At 34.4% G+C, this 26034-nt stretch overlaps 1 protein-coding gene across 1 annotated transcript in view; it reads left to right on the plus strand.

Moving 5' to 3' along the window:
- SLC9A9 (solute carrier family 9 member A9) overlaps positions 1 to 26034 on the plus strand; it is a 747353-nt gene that overhangs the window by 230581 nt on the left and 490738 nt on the right. The window contains exon 6 of the mRNA XM_007502095.2: positions 16382 to 16487. Coding sequence (XP_007502157.1) covers positions 16382 to 16487 — 106 coding nt within the window. The remainder of the gene's footprint in view (positions 1 to 16381; positions 16488 to 26034) is intronic.

Here is a 26034-nt window from a genome sequence, read left to right on the forward strand (position 1 = left end):
CTATTCTCCCTTTTAGAATGTTCCTCATGCCATACCTCCTGTCCTCTTGTTCTCCTATTGCCATATTGGGTAAAATGGATTTTGATACCTAAATATGTGTGTGTATGTATGAGAGAGACAGACAGACAGAGACAGAGGCAAAGACAGACACACAGAGATTCTGACGACAACTCTCTAATATGGTGATTCTTTCTTTCTGACTATTTGCAATATTTTCCCTCTGACCTGGAGGCTCTGGAATTTCTTTATAAGATTCCTTGGGAGTTTTTATTTTGGATCTCTTTTTGGAAGTGACCAGTGGATTCTCTTCTTTTCAACTTTACTTTCTGAATCTAAGATATCAAGGCTATTTTTCGTGATAATTTCTTGAAATATAATGTTGAGGCTATTTTTTAATCATGTCTTTCAGGTAGTCCAATAATTCTTAAATTAACCCTCCTTGATCCTTTTATAAAGTTTTGTTTTTCAGAGTTTCAAAAATTGCTTTTAATTTAAATATCTAAACATAAGACATAATTCATAACAGTCTATTATGAGGAAAAAATCACTAAATTTGAAACAATCTTAAAAAAACTCCACATAAAATAAAACCAAAGTGGCATGCTTCCATATTATGATTATGATGGGGACAGCAGCTGGCTCAAGGAAATAATTCTAAGGCCTGATTAGAGAACATCAGATTGCCCATTGGGGGGGGGGTGATGTTTGTTTGCTTTTTTTTTGTTTGTTTTTTAGTAGCAGTACTAGAAATACAAAGTTCCATTCAAAAGACCCAAACCTCAGAAAATAATTCTCAGAGATAATGGAACAACAGCAAGATGTGAAGTTAGAGAATCTGAATTCAAATGTTACTTTTGCTGCTTACCAACACTTATTACCTGCTTGATCTTTATATATATATATATATATAACTTCACCTTGGTGCCTAAGCATTGTCATTTGTACAAAAAGAGGATTGGTTGAAATGGTTTATAGAGTGCTTTTCAATCCAAATCTAAGGTGAAGAAATAGTGCCAAAGTAGTAAATGGGAGAGTGACTAAATTTGCTGTAAAATATCAGAAATCTTTGAAACTCAAATGGATTTCCTGCCCTTGCTACCTAGATAATGTCCACAAGGGAGCATAGCTTTAGGCTTAGGCTTAGGGTTAGGGTTATGTAGTATTGTATGATTTCAAGGACAGCATCCCCAAACGAGCCACACTTTGCCTCCCAGGAAAGACTCTTTGCTGCTGCTCCTATTAAATCAGGATGATTCTGCATTGAATGATGTGATTAGGTGCCTTGTGGCTTATCAACCTTTTAATGGAGTAAGGAAAAAAAAGGTCAATTATTATATAAAAAGGTTGGACTGGATTATATTTAAATAGGGTCACCAGGAATTTATATTAATTCAAAAGAGATTTATTTATAATTTATTTACAAAATATAGAAAGAATGAAGTAAGAAAATCAGAGAGAGGATAGGGTAAGATATCTAGCCTAAGCACTAAGTCATTTACTCCCAGCTCCTGGCTCAACCCAGTCAGAGGAGTTTAGTCCATAACCTGAGAGGCCTCAGCCCTTGTAGCCAAGAATCTGGGGAAGTCTCCCTCAAGAGGTAGGTCTCTACAAAGGGTAGTTTCTTCAGAAAATATCCAGGTAAAGAGTCAGCCTTTTCACTCACCACGTGTTAGTCCAAAAGGAAGAGATTTAAGAACAACCTCACTAGGAACAGGATCTCAGGTCCAGTTAGCAGATTCTTCTCCAGTATCAACTCAAAATCAGAACTCCAAATAAAAAACTCACTCAGAAAGTTGTAACTCCCTTTTCAAGACACTTTCTTTTGTGTCACTTCCTGGGCCTTCCCCTAATTTTATGTCTACCAATCACAGTTGAACCTTTGCTTTAGGACTGCCCAAGGACAGTCAGTTTAATTCTGATTCACCACCTACTTTTGCACTTGTGGTCCACAGACCTCCCTCACTCAAGGGTGAATAGGGTGTTTACACCTTTGGTGATTACATCTAAAAATGGGCAGAGGAGTTAATTTAATTTTTACATCAGGGGAGAGTTAATTTCATTTTCACAATCAGGGGAGAGTTAAATTTAATCTTAACAATGGGTTATTTGCTACAGAAATTCATAGAAATCATGTATAAGCATAACCCCTACTATCATGGTTTTAAAACCTTGATCATAGAGGCTAAAAGGGTGTCTGTCTAATTTTTCTAAACCACCTAGTTGACTGTGTCCAGGTCCCAAGACATTCTTCCTTGTGGGGCACATCAGTAATCTTATCTCAGTCTTGTCCTATTTTTTGCCAGGGTGGCTAGGAATGTGCAGGGTAATCATTTTCTCCATTGTGTGGGATGTTGTCAATAAAACAGAGTTCAGTTCTCTGTAGAGAAGAATGGCTGGTGCAGCAGTGTTTCTAAATAGCTCTTTCTATTTACTTAAATGTCTTTTATCCTGATGTTTCAAAGGGAGTCAGTGGGAAGATGCAATGGACCTGTACAATCCAGTCCAGTGGGTGGGACCTGCCAGTTTTGCATAGCAAGTCAAAGCAAATGGAGCTGGGAACAGAACCCAGGTGTTTTCTTCCCAATTTAGTGGCTCATTAAATCTTTTAGGGACTAGATAAAAGCAATAGATTTGATGTCTGGGTGGAAATGAAACAGATAGCTGCCTTTTCCACACCTTGGACTAGAGCAGGGGTTCTTAAAATTGAGGACTATGAACTTGTTTTTTCCCAATTATTTTGTTTGTTTGTTTTTAATATGTTGATAATTATGTTTCAATATAGTTTCCTTTTTAAACCACCATATTTTATTTAATGCTTAAAAAAACATTTTTGAGAAAGAGTTCATACCTTTCTCTAGACTTCTAAAAAAAGCACTCTCTCTTTGTCTCTGTCTGTCTGTCTGTCTGTCTCTGGCTGGCTAGCTGGCCATCTCTCTCACACACACACAAAGAACCTCTTTAACTAAAAGAAAGGCAGTGTGGTATTAGACTTAGCATTAAGATACTTGGGTTCAAATCTTACTTTCAGCACTTAAAAGCTATGAGACCATAGTTAGGTCCCTTTACATCTTTGAGCCTTAGTTTCCTTCTGTGTAAAATGGGTATGATAATGGTTATATTGCCTACTTCCCTGGATTTCTCTGAAGAAAGTCGTTTGTTAATCTTATACTACTTTGTGAAGGTGAGCTAATGTGGCATTCCATGATCCATGCCAAAATGTTCTTCTATAAAATGCCTTTTACCTTCAGTCAACATAGTCACAGTGGAAGAGAAATGTTATTAATTAAGTCTTAATTGAGCATATCACTCTGCCCTTTGAACACAAATATTTAGAGACAGGTTTAGTCACTAGTAAAGAAAGGGAAATGTGTGTCGCTTTGAATACGGATATCCGGACATTTCAAAAAAAAAAATTAGTTAATGACTGTTCAGTTCTAATTGTGGAAGAGTGCTAACGTCAACCCACTTGTTGTGATTAAAGACCAGTCCAGATATAATACTGGCCCTGCTCCCATCCCAGGTGAAATGAAGCAGATATATTCATGTGTCTGGGAAGGAATAGTGAATATATTCACCAAGTTTACTTCTGTTTACTCTTCCACTCCCAAGGATATAATTATTTAAGGACTGATTACATAACCTTAGTAAATGAAAACATATTTATATTTCACCAGCTTGTTTGAATTTCACAAGACTTCAGTTTCCCACATTGGAATAAATAAACTTTTACGTGGTCACCATTTTGATCAAAGCAAAAATTTCTTAGTTAAGCCAATAAACAAGAAGCCTTAGAAATAAAAGAATCAAGATCCATTGGTCATTTGGATTTTCTTTCTATGCTTTCTTCACATTAAGTATTTTATCTTTATGGGAGTAATACACATCCCCTCCCTTCCCTTATTCCTCAGTCAAATGAAGTTTCTTCAGGGCAGACAGAAACTGTTTTGTTTTTGACTCTGTATTTTAAATACTTTCTACAGGTCTTTGAACACAGTAAACTTGATAAATGGCTTTTTGTATTGAATTAAAGTAAAATAGAATTAAAAAGATCTGGAATCTTCCCACCTTTGTGACCTCTGCAAATCATCTAACCTCTCTCAGACCTCAGGTTTTCTCACCCAGAAAATAAAGGGATTAAACTAGGGGATCCCAGAAGTTCTCTCTAGCTCTCTACCCTGGTGATTGTGTGATCTGACCCAATGGGAATATTGACTGTACAGCAATGTGTGTGTGTGTGTGTGTGTGTGTATGTTTTTGTGGGTGTAACTTAATAGATTTATGTGAGAATTAGCATTCCTTAAAGTATTGGGGGCTAATTCAAGGAAGAAAAGTTGGGGAAGCAGCATTAAGGTGGTTCAGTAGTAGTAGTAGTAGTGGTGGTGGTGGTGGTGGTGGTGGTGTCATGGTTGTGGTGGTCATGGTCATGGTGGTGCTGGTAGTAGTAGTAGTAGTAATAGTAGTAGTTATAGCAGTAGTGGTATATATTAAGATTAAGTATATAATATGTATATAACATAACATTTTATTTATTATAAATATATAATAAGCTTATACAATAAATATGTGTATCCAAGAGAAGCAAATTCTCACACTAGTTATGTCCAAAAATGTTTCATTCTTGTTTGCTCCTCTCACTCACCCTTTCCTCCTCCCTAAGGTAGCAGGTAATATGATATAGGCTGTACATATATTGTCATATAATACATATTTCCCTATCCATGTTGTGATACAAGTCACATAATGCTTACACTGGAGAAAAATTCATGGAGGAAATAAGATGAAGAATGATATATTTCAATCTGCATTTTGATTTTTATCTGTTTCTCCTATGGTGGTGGTTATCCTTTTTTGTTTGTTTGTTTTGCTTTTTTTTTTGTTTTGTCATGAGTTCCTTGGAGTTGTCCTGGATCCTTGCCTTGTTGATAATAGTTAAATCATTCACAGGTGATCACTATACATCTTGTTGTTAACTGTGAATCATGTCTCCTGGTTCTGCTCTCTTCAATTTGCATTGCTTCATATGTCTTACCAGACTGTTGTTGTCGTTTATGTCATTGTATTGTTTGTGATCATCTCATCTTCCATGTTGCCCAGACTCACAGTCCCAATATCATTTCTTCCCAATTCCCTCCAAACAACTTTAAATTAATACCTCAAATTGATTTTGGGAGAGTTAGAACTAACAAATGGTTGAACATAACCTTTCTTGTCAACTTTTTTTTTATAACATTATTTTATTTGGTCATTTCCGAGCATTATTCATTGGAGACAAAGATAATTTTCTCTCCCCCCCCCCCACCTATCCCATAACCAATGCACGATTCCACTGGGTATCACAAGTATTCTTGATTCGAACCCATTTCCATGTTGTTGGTATTTGCATTAGAGTGTTTATTTGGAGTCTCTTCTCAGTTATATCCCCTCAGCCCCTGTAGTTGAGCAATTGCTTTTCCTTGGTGTTTTTACACCCACAGTTTGTCCTCTGCTTGTGCATAGTGTTTTTTTTCCTAGATTCCTGTAGATTGTTCAGGGACATTGCATTGTCCCTAGTGGAGGAGTCCATTACGTTCGATTATACCACAGTGTATCAGTCTCTGTGTACAATGCTTTCCTGGTTCTGCTCCTTTTGCTCTGCATCACTTCCTGGAGGTTGTTCCAGTCTCCATGGAATTCCTCCACTTTATTATTCCTTTTAGCACAATAGTATGCCATCACCAACATATACCACAATTTCTTCAGCCATTCTCCAATTGAAGGACATCCCCTCATTTTCAAATTTTTGGCCACCACAAAGAGTGCAGCTATGAATATTCTTGTACAAGTCTTTTTTCTTATTATCCCTTTGGGGTACAAATCCAGCAGTGTTATGGCTGGATTGAAGGGCAGACAGTCTTTTCCCTTTGGGCATAGTTCCAAATTGCTCTCCAGAATGGTTGGATCAGTTCACAACCCCACCAGCAGTGAATTAGTGTCCCTACTTTGCCACATCCCCTCCAGCATTCATTACTTTCCTTTGCTATCATGTTAGCCAGTCTGCTAGGTGTGAGGTGATACCTCAGAGTTGTTTTGATTTGCATCTCTCTGATTATAAGAGATTGAGAGCACTTTTTCATGTGCCTATTAATAGTTTTGATTTCTTTATCTGAAAACTGCCTATTCATGTCCCTTGCCCTTTTATCAATTGGAGATTGGCTTGATTTTTTGTACAATTGATTTAGCTCTTTGTAAATTTGAGTAATTAAACCTTTGTCTGGGGATTTTATGAGGATTGTTTCCCAATTTGTTGTTTCCCTTCTGATTTTGGTAACATTGATTTTGTTTGTACAAAAACTTTTTAATTTGATATAATCAAAATTATTTATTTTGCATTTTGTGACTCTTTCTAAGTCTTGCTTGGTTTAAAAATCTTTCCCTTCCCAAAGGCCTGAAATGTATACTATTCTGTGTTTGCCTAATTTTCTTATAGTTTCCTTCTTTATGTTCAAGTCATTCACCCATTTTGAACTTATCTTGGTATAGGGTGTGAGGTGCTGATCTAAACCTAATCTTTCCCACACTATCTTCCAATTTTCCCAGCAGTTTTTATGAAATAGTGGATTTTTATCCCCAAAGCTGGGATCTTTGGGTTTATCATTACTGTCTTGTTGAGGTCAGTTACCCCAAGTCTATTCCACTGATCCTCCTTTCTGTCTCTTAGCCAGTACCAAATTGTTTTGGTGACCACTGTTTTATAATATAGTCTGAGATCTGGGACTGCAAGGCCCCCTTCCTTTGTATTTTTTTCATTATTTCCCTGGATATCCTTGATCCTTTGTTCTTCCAAATGAACTTTGTTATGGTTTTTTATACATCAAAAAAAAATTTTGGAAGTTCAATGGGTATGGCACTAAATAGATAAATAAGTTTGGGTAGGATGGTCATTTTTATTATATTGGCTCGTCCTACCCATGAGCAGTTAATGTTTTTCCAATTGTTCAAGTCTAGTTTTAGTTGTGTGGAGAGTGTTTTGTAGTTGTGTTCATATAGTTCCTGTGTTTGTCTTGGGAGATAGATTCCTAAGTATTTTATTTTGTCTGAGGTGATTTTGAATGGGATTTCTCTTTCTAGTTCTTGCTGCTGAGCTGTGTTGGAAATATATAGAAATGCTGATGACTTATGCGGGTTTATTTTGTATCCTGCAACTTTACTAAAGTTGTTGATTATTTCAATAAGCTTTTTGGTTGAATCTCTAGGATTCTCTAAGTAGATGATCATGTAATCCACAAAGACTGATAACTTGGTCTCCTCCTTGCCTATTTTAATGCCTTCAATTTCTTTTTCTTCTCTAATTGCTACTGCTAGTTTTTCTATTACAATGTCAAATAATAGAGGTGATAATGGGCATCCTTGTTTCACTCCTGATCTTAATGGGAATGCATATAGTTTATCCCCATTGCAGATGATATTAGTTGATGGTTTTAGATATATACTATTTATTATTTTTAGGAATGACCCTTCTATTCCTATGCTTTCTAGTGTTTTAATAGGAATGGGTGTTGTATTTTATCATAGGATTTTTCTGCATTTATTGAAATAATCATGTGACTTTTGTTAGTTTGCTGGTTGATATGGTCAATTATGTGGATGGTTTTCCTAATATTGAACCAGCCCTGCATCCCTGGTATAAATCCTACTTGATCATGGTGAATGACCCTTCTGATCACTTGCTGGAGTCTTTTTGCTAGTATCCTATTTAAGATTTTTGCATCTATATTTATTAGGAAGATTGGTCTATAGTTTTCTTTCTCTGTTTTTGGCCTGCCTGACTTTGGAATCAGTACCATGTTTGTGTCATGAAAGGAATTTGGTAGAACTCCCTCTTTGATTATTATGTCAAATAGTTTGCATAGTATTGGGATTAGCTATTCTTTGAATGTTTGATAGAATTCACTTGTGAATCCATCTGGTCCTGGGGATTTTTTCTTAGGGAGTTCTTTGATGGCCTGTTGGATTTCTTTTTCTGATATGGGGTTATTTAAGAATTCTATTTCTCCTTCTGTTAGTCTAAGCAATTTATATTTTTGTAAATATTCATCCATATCACCTATGTTGGTATATTTATTGCCATATAGTTGGGCAAAGTAGTTTTTAATGATTGCCTTAATTTACTCTTCATTGGAGGTGATGCCCCCCCTTCTCATCTTTGATGCTCTTGATTTGCTTTTCTTCTTTCCTTTTTTTAATTAGATTGACCAGTACTTTGTCTATTCTGTCTGTTTTTTTCAAAGTACCAGCTTCTAGTCTTATTTATTCGTTCAATAGTTCTACAACTTTTGATTTTATTAATTTCTCCCTTAATTTTTAGGATCTTTAGTTTGGTTTTCTTCTGGGGGGTTTTAATTTGTTCGCATTCAAGTTTTTTGATTTGCTTTTCCAATTCGTTGATCTCTGCCCTCCCTAATTTGTTAATATATGCACTCAAGGATATGAATTTCCCTAGGAGTCCTGCTTTGGCTGCATCCCATAAGGTTTGAAAGGATGTCTCACCATTGCCATTTTCCTCAACGAAATTACTAATTGTTTCTATGATTTCTTCATTAACTAACCGATTTTGGAGTATCATATTATTTATTTTCCAATTAATTTTTTATTTGGCTCCCCATATACCCTTACTGATCAATATTTTTATTGCATTATGATCTGAAAAGGTTGCATTTATCATTTCTGCTTTTCTGCATTTGAGTGCCATGTTTCTGTGACCTAGTGTATGATCTATTTTTGTGAATGTGCCATGTGGTGCTGAGAAGAAGGTGCATTCCTTTTTGTCCCTATTTATTTTTCTCCATATGTCTATTAACTAATGTTTCTAAGATTTCATTCACCTCTTTTACCTCTTTCTTATTTATTTTTTGGTTTGATTTATCTAAATTTGATAGTAGTTGGTTCAAGTCTCCCACTAATATAGTTTTACTGTCTATTTCCTCCTTCAATTCTCCTAGTTTCTCCATTAGAAATTTGGATGCTATACCATTTGTTGCATATGTGTTGATTAGTGATAATTCCTCATTGTCTATACTCCCTTTTAACAGAATATATTTACCTTCCCTATCCCTTTTGATCAGGTCTATTTTTGCTTTGGCTTTGTCAGATATCATGATTGCAACTCCTGTCTTCTTTCTATAGTTGAGGCCCAGAAAGTCTTACTCCATCCTTTAATTCTAACCTTGTGAATATCAACCCACCTCATATGTGTTTCTTGAAGACAACATATGGTAGGGTTTTGGGTTCTAATCCAATCTGAAATTTGTCTACATTTTATAGGTGAGTTCATCCCATTCACATTCAAAGTTATGATTGTCACTTGTAGATTCCCTGGCATTTTGATATCTTCCTCTAATTCTGACCTTTCTTCTTTAGCTATAACCTTTTGAACCAGTGATTTACTTTAGGTCAGTCCTCCTAGTACCCTCCCTTGATATGCTTCCCTTTCTGGACCCTCCCTTTTTATGTTCCCTTCCCCTCCTCCTCTCCTTCCCTCCCTTTTTATATTCCTTCCCCCAACCCCCTCTTTAATTTTCCTTTCTCTCTTACCCTGTTGGATAAGATAGAATTCAGGATCCTAATGGATCTGGATGTTCTTCCCTCTCAGAGTCAATTTCACTGAGAGTAAGGTTTAAGTATTTCCACTTTGCACTCTCTTCCTCTCCTTCTCATATAAGAATTCTTCCTTTCCCCTTCCCATGTATATCTTTGTGTGGGAAAGATTATTCTATTTAGTTCCCACTACCCCCATTTCTTGAAGTAAATCTTGGTATCATCAACAATTCCCCCCCTCCCTTTTTCTTTCTTTTCCCCCCTTTCACCAAATCTTCTTGATGTCCTAATATTTCCCTATGCATGATTCTTCTAACTACTCTTATGATGCATACAATTTTTGAGAGTTACACAATATGCTTTCCCCACATATTAATATATATAATTTGATATAAATATAGTCCTAATAGAGGAGAGTTTGACTTAAAGAAAAAGGTAAGATTTTTCTCCTTTTCCCTTTCTTTCATATTTATCTTTTCATGTTTCTCTTGCTTTCTGTGATTAGATATTAAATTTTCTTAAATTTAAAATTTAAATTAGCGTGTTAGTTGCTAAGTCATGTGTGATCCTTATGGGGGCCCCTCTATATCTGAAGCTCCTCTTCTTGGCTTCTTGTAAGATTTTCTCCTCAGCTTGGAAGCTCTTGAATTTGGTGATTACATTCTTGGGGGTTGTCTTTTGGGGATTTAGTATAGAGGGTTTTCTATGAACCCTTTCTATTTCAATTTTGTCCCAGTGATCCAGAACATGTGGTCAATTTTCTTCTATAATTTCCTGTAGTATGGCATCAAGGTTTTTGTTTATCTCTGGTTTTTCAGGCAGACCAATGATTCTCAGGTTATCTCTCCTTCCTCTGTTTTCCTGGTCTGTCACCTTTTCAGTGAGATATTTTATGTTTTCTTCTAATTCATTAATTTTTTGGCTTTGCTTTATTAATTCTTGCTGTTTTGCAAGCTCATTGTCTTCCAGTTGCTTATTTCTGGTCTTTAGGGACTGGATTTGTTTTTCAGCTTGTTCTACTCTTTTGTTAGAAGCTGCCAGCTCTTTCTCGAATTGTCTATCATACTGCTGAACTCTTTCAGGGTTTTTTCCCATTTTTCTTTCCAGAAGTTTCCATCTTTTGGATAAGTTCCAATTTGAGTTCTACCAGAGCTTGTGGGGTACATTTTGGGGGGCATATTTTGATTTTGTTTGAATTTCATCCTCTTTCTCTTCTTTTCCTTGGGTACTCCCACCATAAAAGTTTTCAATAGTCACTTCTTTCCCTTTCTTCTTGGACCCTTGATTTTGGGCCATGTGAGCCATCCCTTTGGTGGTTATTTTCCCCTTTCCTTTTTGCTCTGAGGTCTGGGTGATATGGGCAGGTTTTCTGTGGTTTTAGGTTGCCTCAGACTAGTTCTTCCCAGCTTCTGCAGTTTGTTTGCATGCCCACCACAGTGCTCAGCACACCCCCTTGCTCTGTGATCTCTTCTCACTGGTGTGCAGGAATCTCCCGTAAAACCACTCTGAGGGGTGGATCTCTGGTATTCCCTGTCATTTTCCAGGGAGCCTGGTCTGCCCCCCACCCTCACTACAGCGAGGGGAAACACTTTGGCCTTAGGCAGTTTTTACAGACTCTCGAGACTCCTCACTGTTCTCAGTTTGCAAGGATCCCACCGTCTGCGCGCTCTGCAGTGCGCAGGGTTCTCCTGTGAAACTGCCCTGAGAGGTCATTTCCTAGCAGTCTTTAGATCCCAAGGACCCTGGTGTGCCCCCCCAGACAGAGACGTTCCTTACTCACTCGCTCTCCTGGTGAGCGCTCTGATCCCCTACTCTGGTTCAGTGGTTGAGGTGGGGGGGGGGAAGGGTGGCTCAGTTCACATTTTTGTGCAAGCTTTTCCTCCTTCTTGTAGTGTGGCAATGTTCAAACCCCACGTACCTTAGTTTCTGTGGGGTACAGGAGAGTCCCTCCATTCTTCCAAAGATGATTTTTATACTCTTTTGAGGTAGTCTATTTCTTTCGGTGCTGGGGAGAAGAAGCGATTCGTGTCTAGATTGCAACCATGTTTACCCGGAAGTCCTTTCTTGTCAACTTCTGAAGTTGTCTTGGGAAGAAAAATGGTTTCATCCAACCATTTGTTAGTTCTGACACTCCCAAAATCAATTAGTGATCTCTAAGAAAAAAAACCTCCAGAACCTGATGATTCACAAGTGAATTCTACCAAATATTTAAAGAACAATTAATTCCAGTACTATATAAACTACTTGGAAAAATAAAAAAGGGATCCTAACAAATTCTTTTCGTGAAATAAATATGGTACTGATACCTAAACCAGGAAGATTAAAAAAACAAAACAGAGAAAGAAAAACATATATTAATATCCCTAATGAATATCAATATAAACATTTAAATAAAAAATAATTTAAATAGCATGGAGATTACTACACAGATCACACACTATGTCTAGGTGGGATTTATACCAGGAATTGAGGGCTGTTAGGAAAACTATTGGAACAATTGACCATATCATTAAGAAAAACCATATGATTATCTCAATAGATACAAAAAAAAGCTTTTGATAAATACAATTTAATACATTTGTATTAAAAACTCTAGAAATCATAGAAATAAATGGAGTTTCACTTAAAACAATAAGTAATAGCTATCTAGAATCATCATTAAGCGTTATCTATAATAGAGATAAGCTATCAGACTTCCCAATGGGATCAGGAGTGAAACAAGGATGTCAATTATCATCACTATTATTCAGTATTCCACTAAAAATTCTAGCTGTAGCAATAAGAGAAGAAAAATAAATTGAAAGTGTTAGAATAGACAATGAGGAAATAAAACTATTACTTTTTTGCAGGTGATCTGATGGTATACTTAGAAAATCCTAGAGAATCAACTGAAATACTAGTAGAAATAATTACCTTCAGCAAAATGACAGATTATGAAATACATCTACATGAATCATTAGTATTTCTATGTATTATAACAAAGTCCATTAGAAGAGAGAGAAAAAAATTACATTTAAAATAACTGTAGATAATATAAAATATTTGAGAATATAACTGCCAAGACAAACCCAAGAACTATATGTATACAACTACAAAACACTTGTCATACAAATAGTCAGATATAAACAACTGGAAAAGTATTAATTGCTTGTGTGGAGGCCAACCCAATGTAACAAAAATGGCAATTCTACTGAAATTAATTTACTTATTCAGTGCCTTACCAATAAAATTACCAAAAAAATGCTTTAAAGGACTAGAAAAAAATATCAAAATTCATCTGAAAGAACAAAGGTGGCTTAGTAGTACCAGATCAGATCTCAATTTGTATTACAAAGAAGTAATCATCAAAACAGTATGATGATGGCTAAGAAATAGCATGGAAGATCAGTAGAACAGATTACTACTCTGCACAATGCAGAGTAGTAAATGACCATAATAATATAACATTTGATGGATCCCAGGATCCAAGATTTGAGGACAAGAAATCATTATTGGACAAAAATTGCTGAGAAAACTTGAAAGCAATTCATCAAAACCTAGTTATAGACCAATATCTCACACTTTCTACTTAAATAATGTCAAAATGAGTCCATGATTTAGACATAAAGGGTGATATAGTAAGCAAATTAGGGGAGCATAGAATATTTTACCTGTCAGGTTTATGTATAAAAGAATTTCTCACCAAATAAGAAATAGAGAGCATTACATAATGTAAAATGGATAATTTTGATTATATCAAATCAAAAAAGTTTGTACAAACAAAATTAATTCAGCCAAGACTGGATGACAAGAAGGAAACTAGGTGTGTGTGTGGGGGGGAGTATTTTTTACAGTGTTTCTCTGATAAATGCCTCATTTCTCAAATATCTGAAGAACCAAGTCAAATTTTTAAGAATACAAGTCATTCTCCAATTGACAAATGGTCAAAGTATAGGAATAGGCAGTTTCCAAGAGATGAAATCAAAGTTAACTATTATCAGAGGGAAAAAATATTCTAAATCATTATTGATGAGAGAAATGAACATTAAAATACCTCTGAGCTATCAACTCACACCTATCAGATTGACCAATATGACAGAAAAAGAAAATGACAAATGTTGGAAGTGATATGGGAAAATTGAGACCCTAAGATGCACTGTCAATGAAATTGCGAGCTATATAACCATTCTGGAGAACAATTTGGAAATATGCTCAAAGGGCTGTAGCACTGTATGCCTTTTGATTCAGCAATACCACTACTACCACTCCAAAGAGACCAAAGGAAAAGGAAAAAGACCTATATATACACAAAACATTATCTTTTTCTAGTGGCAAAGAATTGTTAATTGAGGAGATGCACATCAATTGGGGAATAGCTGAACAAGTTTCAGTATATGATGGTAATGGAATACTATTATGCTATAAGAAATAGCCCAGAGTATGCTTTCAGAAAAACCTAGTTAGATTTATATGAATTGATGCCAACCAAAATGAGCAGAATCAGGAGAAAACTGTACACAGTAATTACAGTACTAAATGATGATCAACTGTGAATGACTTAGCTAATCTCAGTAATACAAAGATCCAAAACAATCCCAATGGTTTTATGATGAAAAATGCTATTCACCTCCAAAGAGAGAACTAATGGAGTCTGGATGCAGATGAAATATGCTGTTTTAATTTTCATCATTATTCTTGGTTTCTTTCTGGTCTATGTTTTTCTTTTGTAACATGGCTAATGTTTTGCATGACTGCCTATATATAATCTATATCAAATTATTTGTCTTCTTGAGGATGGGGGGGAAGGAAGGAGAGAATCTCAGAAGGAATGTGGGAAAATTGGAACACTAATATACTATTGATGGAGTTGTAAACTTATGTAAGCAATTTGGAGAATAATTTGGAACTATAGTCAAAGGGGTGTACTACTGTGCATATACCTTTTGATCCACTACTAGTTCTATATCCTAAAGAGATCATAGGAAAAAGAAAATGGCATATATATATATATATATATATATGCAAAAATATTTATAGTGGCTCTTTTTCTTGTTGGAAAAATTTTAATTCTAATTTTAAAAGATGACTGCTATAATCTTTTTTACATATAACTAAGGAAAATAAATAAAAATTGTATTAAAAAAAACAAACAAAATGGTCTATAAATTGTAGATAAATATCTTTGGAAATCCTATATGACTTTAGAAAATCACAAATTAATATTATCTATGGCATGTTGTATTTTGTTTCATTAAATATAAATATAAAAATAATATAAATATATATAATATAAATAAAATATAAAAAATAAAAATTATATTTTAACATTTTAATCTGGTTCTGATTGTATTTGGAAGTATTAGAAGTTGTATGTTTGACATCTCAAGTTTTGATGACCTTCCTTTCAGTTCTGAGCCTAGGATTCGACTGTGGACAAAAGTAGTTAGAGTATAATTCAATTACTACCTGGAATCTAACTTCTTTATTTGTCCTCACAGTTCATATTAAAGCAGAGACCTGGGTTTGGATATTCATAGGAAATTTGTACTTGGGAAGCTACACAAATATAAGCATTGTTATTATGCAGTATAACAAGGGGTTGGGAGAAGACTACACACATAGACACGCAGACATACACCACACATAAAAAAATACAGTCAGAGTTGTAGCCCCGTAAATGCAAAGAAATTCACCAAAATCAAGGGGTCAGGAGACATGTATCATGATAAAAATGTCAGGCAAGTGTACTCTCAGATTCAGAATAAGGGTCCAAGCAAATGTTTTATCCCTCAAAATGAACTTGGTGGAGAACAAGTCATCTATGTCAAATATGAGAGGAGCATTCCTAATCAAATCCAGAGGTGGTGAGGAGATTCCTATGGTCCCTCAGAAATACCAGGCTCAAGTAGAAAAGTTTCCTTATCAAGTCTAAAAGTTGGGTAAGGGTTTGAGTTGACTGTCTGAGACAGCAGGACAAGAGAGGCTCAAAAGCTACCATGACCAGTCTGGAATCATCCATTCAGAAGTTGGGGTTATCAATTGCTTGACATGGAGTTAGAATGAGTCAGAATGGAGGAAAAGTACGACCCATCTGTTATTCTTTATATGTTTATGGTCATTAGGACCACTTAGCCTAAGTGACTCCATATTGGAGTCCTAGTAGTATAACTATAATATCAAACAATACATTTGAAAAATTTGTTATCATACTGACATTAAGACATTGGTTGAAAAATATCTAGGACTTTGGATTCTTCTTTCTCAAATCTGGCTCTCTAATATTTTACTTCCCTCTTACAGGCACTAACTACTTAAAGTTATTTGGATCTCCTTTATCTTTCCCCTTAAAACACAACAACACAGCAACATGATTATTTAATTAATCAAACAATAAACATTTATTAAATATCTACTATATGCCAGATGCTAGGAACTAGGAAGGCAAAAAAAATGTTAAATGGTCTTAAGATATAAAATGAAATTCTCTTGGGGGAGACACCATGGACATAAATAATTTTATGCAAAATTTGGTGGATGGAACATGAATAAACAGTTGGTGAGGGAGAACCAAAAAGTCATCATGTGGTGTTTGAGCAGAATTTGATGGGGTACATGGGATTCTAAATGGTCAGTTTTGAAGGAACCAGGGGAGCTAAAGAGTTACAAGTGAGAGGACAGAACAATCTAGGGATGAGGGGTAGCTAGTGCAAAGGCAGGGATATGGGAAATAAATACTTGAAGATGTAGTAGTACGTAATAAAATATTATGGAAATGAAGCCTTTGTGTCTCTGTGACTCATCATGTGTGTATATGTTTGCTTTTTACTAGTGACGGTGCTGGCTATTTTCCATGAATTGAATGTTGATACTGATCTGTACACACTCCTTTTTGGGGAGAGTGTGTTGAATGATGCTGTGGCCATAGTCCTCACATAGTAAGTACAAACACTTGAATTCCTTTGAAAAGAAATGAAAACCATTACTTCTTTGAGAAATAATCCCATATGCCTTTGGTAAACATTGCTTGTATTTTTGGTGGTGGTGGTCTAAAACTGTGATTTTTAATTGTGCTAAGATAAGGCAGGAAAGGTGTATAAATGGATATTTTGAACACTTGACTTCATTTCCCAAAAATCCTTAGTATTTCCTAAAATTCCTTTTAATTTCTCCTGTGTCTCCACTTGGTGAGACCACATTATTGGTATTTAAGTAGATGTATGCTCCTCCCATGTTCTCTTTTTGACATCCACTTAAATACCAATAACATGATCTCACCAAGTGGAGATGCAGGAGAGATTATAGGGAATTTTGGGAAATACTAAGGACTTCTTGGGAATGAAGTCAAAGGTTCAAAATCTCCATTTATACATAGGAAAACTCTTAGTTTTGGAATACTTAACAGTTTTAGTGACACAATTGTAATTTACAGTCATAATATTTCATGGGTGCATTGAAAGATTGAGTGAAGAAGGAAGTATAACATATCACCTATCAGAGACAAAACTTGAAGCCAAGTCTTCCTGGCCATAAAGCTAGCCCTCTATCCATTGTGCTATATTTTTTTCCATTTCTTGTTTTTCACAAAAATACAAATAATTTCTCATTTTAGGGTAGTATTTAAAGAGGGAAATCATAAACAACACAGTTGATTAAACATTTATTTTCCAGGATTATGGTTTTAGATTTACTAGGTTTATGTCCCACTCCAACATGTTTCAAGAGACTAACATCCTAAGGAGTGTATCTTACTGATTTTTTTCTTCCTATTCATTTTTTGAAATAGGTAGTAGAACCTTTGCTATATGTAGTAAGTGTGGCAAATTTGAGCATACAAAAAAAAGTTTTTCCTGTCTTCATAAATGCAGGGCATCATGGGAAAGTGTACATAAATCCATCCCATTATAGGTAACATGGAGTTAGGATCTGTTAATCCCTCATGTGATTTCTCCATCATCCCCAGATTCAGTTTTATTTTTCGTAAAAAATTTAGATGCCAATTAGTGTGCTATCCTTCCAGCCTCTTCTTTAATCTAGACATTTAGCACGTATATTTATCAAATGCCAATTTGGCGACCTTTCCTCAAGTCAAAGGTCTTCTCTTTTGCTTTAAATGAATACCAACATTTCAGCTGGCTGTCAAATATCCCAAGGGAAAGTGGTCATCTGATAATTAAATGTGGCCACGCTACTATATTCAGGATGTTAATTACTTTCCATCTATTTGATATATGTTGTGATGGACCAAAGGGTATTTAAAAGTCAGTGCTTACTGGTGAAAGATAGTGTGTTCATAATATACAATCCTTTTCCTGCCCAATGGATTCCTGATAGAGATATGGCCCAGCGTAAGCATTTAATTGAACATTTTCCAAGTCTGTTTATCAAATCTCATGACACTTGATCATCAACCATAAGAGTTTTTTTATTTCTGGCACCAGAGGCAAATATCAATTGGAACAAACTAATAATATAAATGAAGTCTAAATCACAGGAGCACAAGTGCTAAATATTTTCAACATAAAATTCAAGAAAAAATCAAGAGAACACCAGAAATGACTGTCTAAGATTAACTTCACTCATATGGGCATGGGAATAAAAATTGTGCTGAGTTTCTCATTTTACTCTGAACTGGAAAGTTATGTATTTTTCTGTAAAGGTCAAGTGAAATAATATCACCGAACTGCAAATGACCTTCAAAAATGTAGAAAGGTACCAAATCAGTGAGTGATTGGCCTTTCTATTTATCATGCACACCAAATCACAAGGCTTTGCCATCTTGGAACATGGAAATCTAAGAGAACATAAGGATGCTAACAAGCACAAACACTGGAGTCGTTTTTAAAAGCTTCCTCATTACTTTTCCCTTAGCTAACCACAATAAAGAGTCTTACTCTCTCTCCCTCTTCTCTTTTGCACATATTTTTCAATCATAAATTCAGAACATAAGGAAAATGTCTCATTTCTTGACATGGTAAATTTGCTGATATACTTAAAAAGAGTGAGCGTTGATAATCACCTCCTGTTCAGAGGCTGTTGAGTGTTGGAGTAACCTTAGTGCAGAAGAGAATTTATAATATAGACATTTTCTGAATTATGGACACCTGACTTTGAAATCTTCGTATGTACAAGTGGACCTTTACCTGCCTCTCCCCTCACCCATCCTGAAACAACTCCCCACAGTCTCCTTCTTCTCATCCTAGTCAACAAAGCTGTCCTAGACCAACAGGGCCATTTGGTGGTGGGAAGAGAATTCTTAGACTTTCTTACCACTTTGTTTCTTATCCATTGGAGGTGACACTATCAGTAGGATTGCAAAGTTAGCAATAGAAGATTCCTTAGAAACTATTAGCCCATTCTTTACATTTTATTGGTGAGAAAGGGAGGCATAGCGAGGTTAAGTTAGTTTCCCTGGGTCACCCAACTAAGCGCCTGAGGCAAGATTTGAAATTAACTATGTCTGACTCTGAGTCTAACTGTGTGTGTACACAGTACAGAGTCAGACATATAAACATATATGTATGTGTACATATATATACACATATGTTTATACACCCATGATGAAACTCTAGCTCTTTCATTTTTCATAACTCAGAACTATTAGAGATAATCAGATATGTGGAAAAAAGGCCCTTTTCATTCCTTTGTAGTCCAAATTGCCTTTTTACCAAAGTAAGGCATTTTCCATTCTTGCCTCTATTTCTGATTCCTAAAATGTCCCTAATTTTCATGTCTTGGCATGATAGATGTGTTTAAGGAAAGAAAAGCCATAAAAAAGAAATAGTGTGGGACAGCAGAAAGAGAATTTGATTTGGAGTTGAGAACAGTATTCGGATTCAAATCCTGGCTCTGATACATAATACCCATGTGATCTCAGCAAGTGATATCACCTCTCAAGATCTCATCTATAAAGTGAGGATGATCTGTAAGGTCCCTTCCAGCTTTTAATAAATATACAATCCTAAGTTTTGAAATAAGTCAAACATTTAAAAAATAATAATAGTAGCCTCTAAAATCTTTTCAAATACCCCCAAATCCCATTCAGGATTTTTTCAGAGGTTTCTTTCATCTAATTAATCCTATTTTTCCTTTTCAAGATCTTCAAGAAACAGAAAACAATTTTTTTTTGCCAAAAAGTATTTGTTTTGTTAATTACTTGTTTTAAAATAGTCTTGTTTTCAGATATTTTTCATTGAAAACATACAGTAGTCCAGTTATATTACATATTAAATAGGTATTTGCGAGCTGGCCTCTAAGTTCATATATTATTTAAACATTGTTTCTTAGGAAAAAAAATAATGTATTCCAGGTTTCAAGCATCTGACTTTAATGAATGTTAACACAATCCATTTGTAAACAGGAGGCTTCCGTTACTTTAAAATTCCCATGGAATCTTTCCTGTCTGGGGCTAAGTAAAGATAACTTGATAACATCTTTTGATCTGTGTGCTCAGCTTGGCATGTTGAATAATTCTATTTAAGCATGCTTAGGCTTGAACCATACATTACCCACACTTACTCTTTTCGATTTCAAGGATCTAGGGAGTGCCATTCCAAAAGTAAGTAGTTTAATATGTTAGTTGGTATACTTGGGGAATAAAATTGTAGGCATTAAATGCATAGTTGATTCACATTTGCAAAGGTTATTTAGTTGGTCAAGTTGAAGAAGAAAAAGGAACAAAAAGATCTGTAGAACCACATGTTTATAATCTAGAGTACATAAATGAATATAGAACCGAAGTTAGCATTGTATTTCATCCACCTACATGTTTACTGATTTTTATAAATCCATGTAGACTGAATTTGTTCCCATAACATTTGCCTTTACTAACACAGTATTTTGCATATAGTTAACATTTAATAAACATTTATTGAAAGTTGATTCTAAATGGTCTAGAGAAGAATGACTTTGTATAGACCTTCCCCTGTGGAAAAGGATCCATCCCAACAATGAAATGTTTTCTCCTGAATTCCCAAATTACCTATCTGAGAATAGATAAAATAAAGTCTCATACCTTCATTTCAGTTAATTAATATCATTGCAACAAAGCCCTGATGGAAGATTGTCTTCTGTATTGATGTGAGATTCAGTTCCCCACTTTTAAATAATTATCTATTAATCCAACCTTGCTTTCTTGTTCAGCGAGGAGCATGATGGATTCCCTGCCATTTTATCTGAAAAGATTGGTGTATACAACAACACTGAAACAAATCTCCACTTACCAGGAAAAGGGAGAATTTCACAGTACTGTATGTAAATGCCTCCAGATTTCTATAAGGATAAAAGAGGACTCTCATTAAACAGCTGGCTCTTGAATTATAATAAACTTACAGTAGATGTACTTATTTCCTGTTAAGCAAGGACTTAAAAAGAAAATTCGGTGTAAATCATTTTCTTTTGGGGAAAAAAGGCAAATAGATTTTCAGTTTTATCTCTTTAGATAAAAATATTGTACAGCTGCCTAGAAGTTATTACTATAAAATAAGCTTTAAAGTCTGGTATTGATGACTGCTTGATTCTCATAGAAAATAGCTTCTTGAAAACAAACATTTTTAAGGATCTATGTGTCTAAAGGAAAATGCAGCACAGGAGCCCAATTAGACAGAATAATGGAATCATATGGTTAAAAAGAATCTTAAAAGGTAATTTAACCTCCTTATAATGCACTGAAGTCATGCAGAAAAATGAATTGTATAGCCATGAAAGAAATTACCATTTTTAACAGTATAACTCCATGTTCTACATTGAAGTTTAAGCTCCCTGGGGGTAAGGAACATGCTATACTTCTCTGAATCCCCTAATGTCCTTAGACTGCACAAACAATACATATATGTTGGAATAATAAATGAACAGACAAATGAAGAAATAAATAATGTAACTAAAAGGATGGTCTTGCTAGTTGAAACACTAGAATTAGATGGAAGAAAAATCTGATTCTGAGTTCTCTCTTTGTCTATTATTAGAGTCATCTTTGGCTAGGTCTTTAAAATTCCTTGAGCCTCTTTCTCAGCATTTGCAAAGTGAGAATAAAGTTGGTGCTCCCTACTTCAAAGGGATGTTGTGCAAAGTAAATTAAACAATGTATGTACATTAGGTAGATGTAGATTATTACCATTATGACACTATCATTATTCATTTTGTGTCTTTTAATGGAGTTCAGAAAGAAAATGTGCTGGGACAAAGTAGTATCTTGCTATGATTGTTTTATATTTTATATTGTTTTAGTTTCACATTTAGTATTCTGTTTGTTGTCATCAAGACAGATAAAATAACTGCTTTTGCTAGTTGAAAAAAAAGTATTGAGACATAGACTTTAGCCACCGTCATGGAATATATCGTCAGAAAGGCTCCATTGCATAGAAGACAACAGGAATGCCGTGCACTTCATTCATTTCACACATAATTTTGGTCTGTGAATATTTGATTTGGCAACAGCTACTAAAATGCTATTCTTACTGTCTTTGGGTGGATCTCCGTAAAGTACAGACAAACTGTTCAAGGTCTAATACAGTTACCGAATTCTCAAGAGTATTGGAGGTCTATATTACTAGTACAGGGATTTATTATTGCTCACTCCATAGACATTAGAGAATTTCTAATTTATAGTTCAGCTATGTTTTGCTAGGCATTTGGCAGATTGGCAAATGTTCCATAGATTATAGTGATATCGAGCAAAATTTCTTTCATTTTTTTGTCTAATCTTCATTGATCAATAAGTTTTGACTCCTTCATGATGATATTTTTATACTTTCCATTGGTACTGACATGGTCTGGAATTGCCAGCATAAACCCTTCTATTTTGCTAAACAAATCTACAAAGCTCAATAATCTTTTTACTACTTTTTTGACATATTGTTAGTTGAGTTTATGTGGATGTCTCTCATGGAGACTTTTTTTATACTATTCTTGTATGTTAACTATTTCATAAGTTTTTTGTGAAGATAACTGTTTCTGGATACATTGGATAAAACCACTGATGTACCTGTTTAAAGCTTTATTACTGTTTCTTGAAGTTATGTCTGCCTTTATAAAAATATTTCTGTAAGTTTGTTTACTTTCTTATAAAGTGAAGAATGGATATTAATCCTTTGCTTTCTTTTTGGCAAGGAAGTGTTCATCTTAATTGTTTTTAGGCAATTATTCCTGTCATTTGCTGATATTTTTCTTAAAAGGTAGTTTCCAAATCTATTTGATCCACTTTAGAGTTCATGATGGTATTCATTAAGTTTGGTATTAAATGGATATTCATTGTTTTTAATATATTCTTATTTAGCCTTGATTTCAGGGTATCAATTGATCTTTTGATATATTCAATCTTAGCTGTCTCCTTGATAGCTATATACTTTATATTTCCCTATTATTATTGTTGTCAATAATATTGTTATTATTATTATTGTCAATAATAATAATAACAGTAGTGCCTTAACATTGACTCTTGCATTGTATCAATCAGCCAATCAACATTTGTTAAGTACCTACTATGTGTTAGACATTGTACTAAGCACTAGGGCTACAAAAAGTGAAAAGATAGTCCCTGCCCTCAAAGATCTCAGATTCTAATGGAGAATCTCACAATCTACAAAAGATGAGCTTCCATCCAGATACTTTTATTCAGTTACAGAAAGGAATTATTTTATCTAACTGTAACAGTTCACCAAAAAAGTTAAATATAAAATAAAACTATAGAAGTCACTAGACTCATGACTTGTCCCAGGCCCATTTCTATAATAGTAAAAAAACAGAGGTATATATAATTAAAATCTTAATCAACTGTCCCCTTGAATCAATTGGTTACCTATCTAAATCAGAAAATACAGAAGGATTATCATTAAGTGGCCCAGAATTAATTATCTATTTGGCTACATAAAAATGATAGAAACTCAACAGTATAACCATGTAGGTTGCAAAATTTTATTATCTACTGAATACTAAAGAAGAAACAATTTTATAGTTAGAATTATTTATTAGAAGCTAACTATTCTTTATGAACTACAAGATGATAAATAACTATGCTACAAATATAGTACTTAAAATATATTCTTTTAATTCTTTAAAAAATTACTGGACAGGAACCAGAGAACTACCATAGACAAAGTATGATCTATAATCAACTCAAAATAACATTGATCTATAAAAAATTAAGAATAATGTTTTTAATAAATATCATACCAAAGGTTTGTAATCTCCCGGCTGCTTAGAGCAAGAATCTTTTAAAATATAAAGACCTAGTAGTAGGAGAAATCAAAGCCATGGGCAAACAGAACAAAGTATATATCTTCCCTATTTTACTGTACTAGAGCTGACCTGAAGGTGCTTCACTGAAGAATGTAAATAAGCATTCTTCAGTCTACAGAAGAATATATATCCTAAAATATATTTATTCAATTGCAAAAAAAAGCCATTGTTTGATCATCTAGCATAATGGTCCACAGAATATAAAACAGAAAATGATAATAGCAGGATAAAATGTATAGGAAATTACTATCTGAAATCCATTAAAAAGATTTTAACAATGATGATGATATGATAATGAAGACAATGATGATGATGGTGATGATGATAATGACAATTCCTTTAAAGCTACCTTCGTTGTGAGGGGTCAAGGTAATATTAGCTAGGACATTTGAAGTGGAGATCCTATGTTCCTGAAATTCCTAGTGTTTATAAAGGACAATTAGGAATCTTGAAATGCAGGCCTGTTGGGTGCTGGGGATTCAACTGACTTTACTAGTGACCTGACTAGGTTAGCTGTTCCTAACAATCTATTAAATAGACCAAGTAGTATAAGATTGTAGGCTAGCCATACTCAGAATATTTTTGATGATTAATTTGACAGTTGAATAAATGGTATGTTCTGATAACACAAGAAGGCAAGATACATCAGAACCTCTTAGAAATACCAATAACAATATGGAGGAAATATGTCAAAGCAGATGTCACTAACCACTAATGTAAATAAGGAAAGTCCACAAAATGGGTGAAAGACATTAATTCTTTCATTGTATTCCCGTGTTGTCTCATTAACAAAATTAATAGATCATACTCACTATAAGCCAAGACTTAGTAGGACTTTTGGTCAATGAGGCACTCAGCTCCAAATCACAAAACGATGCAATGGAAACCAAATTAAGGCAAGTATATATAATAAAAATAAAAAACTTTCCTACTAAGTTAGATGAGGAGGGAGGTAATGCTAAGGAGCTACTAAAATCTGAGTAGGGTAAAAAAAACTGATATTTTCTATGGCCATCATAAATCAATATATTCTCTCACAATGTTGACATGTCTACACAGTATGTTGCTAGCCTAGTTAGAACTACAGCAGGAAAAGTGAAGCTCACAAGGTGTATCCCTAAGGTCAGGCATCAAACATCTTATAGACAAAATATATCTGAAAGAGGTATTGATTTCTGGGACGGTACCAAAAATGTATATTAATGTAGAATTGGTATATGATATAGAAAACCTGAATGCCATCTTGCAAAATTAAGAGCAATAAAAAAAAGCATTTGGAAAGAAATCCAGAAAACCACATTATATCATTAATTCTAGATTCTGTTAATCAGTGATTGAAAGTAAGAATTTTAAAAATAAGGTGATTTATAGACTTAAAGCAATTAAAAAATCTAAATAAGCAATTCAAAAATCAATCAAAGACTTTATTACAAATGAAGCAATCAGATATGAAGAAGAAAAATACTTACAGGAAGATGTGAAAATTTGAAAATTTCTGGTCAGCAATATGGTAGCAATGAATCTAACACAATGGAAATGTACAGTGGATTAAACGAGAAGTGAGACTATTACACACTATGCCTATGATCACTGACAGAACAGTTATGTTAAGGGAAATTTAAACTTAAACTCTAATTGGAGGTCTCTCAGATCCTAATTACTCTGCAAAAGTGGCAATTGGCAAGGTTGGAGAAGATCCATAATTATTGGTTCAAACACTTCACAGAAGTCAATGGATTATTTCCTCTTGGACTAAAGCCTGCTCTACCATCACCCCCTTCTTAAGAAAAGGCAACACATATTTATTTCCAAAAGATAAGAACACCAGTAACCCCTCCAAATATAGAGCAATTATGTGCTTATGTACTTCACCAAATGATTAATAACTTAAATAACTGATAATTGTTTTATCAGTTATTACAAAGGAATGTATTAGCTCAAGAGCAAAAAGGATAGGAGAAAAATTCCAGGGTATAGAAAGCAACTTATCATCATTTTGGTAATTATTGAATAAGCTGCCAGCCAGAAAACACCATAAAGTTTATACTAATTTGGCAAATTTTACAAGACCTTTTATATCTGTTAAATGTTTTTGGCTCATTCATATACTATAAATGCCTTAAATTAGACTCAAATAGAGTGAGAATGATAGAATATTTAATGTCCTCATAAAACTGTTGTCTGTTTAAAATGTCACCTACACAATATCAAGAAACACTGATTTAAAAGTGGTACTTTTTTTAAAAAACC

This window comes from Monodelphis domestica, chromosome 8 (assembly GCF_027887165.1).
Source record: "Monodelphis domestica isolate mMonDom1 chromosome 8, mMonDom1.pri, whole genome shotgun sequence".
Taxonomy (NCBI): Eukaryota; Metazoa; Chordata; class Mammalia; order Didelphimorphia; family Didelphidae; genus Monodelphis; species Monodelphis domestica.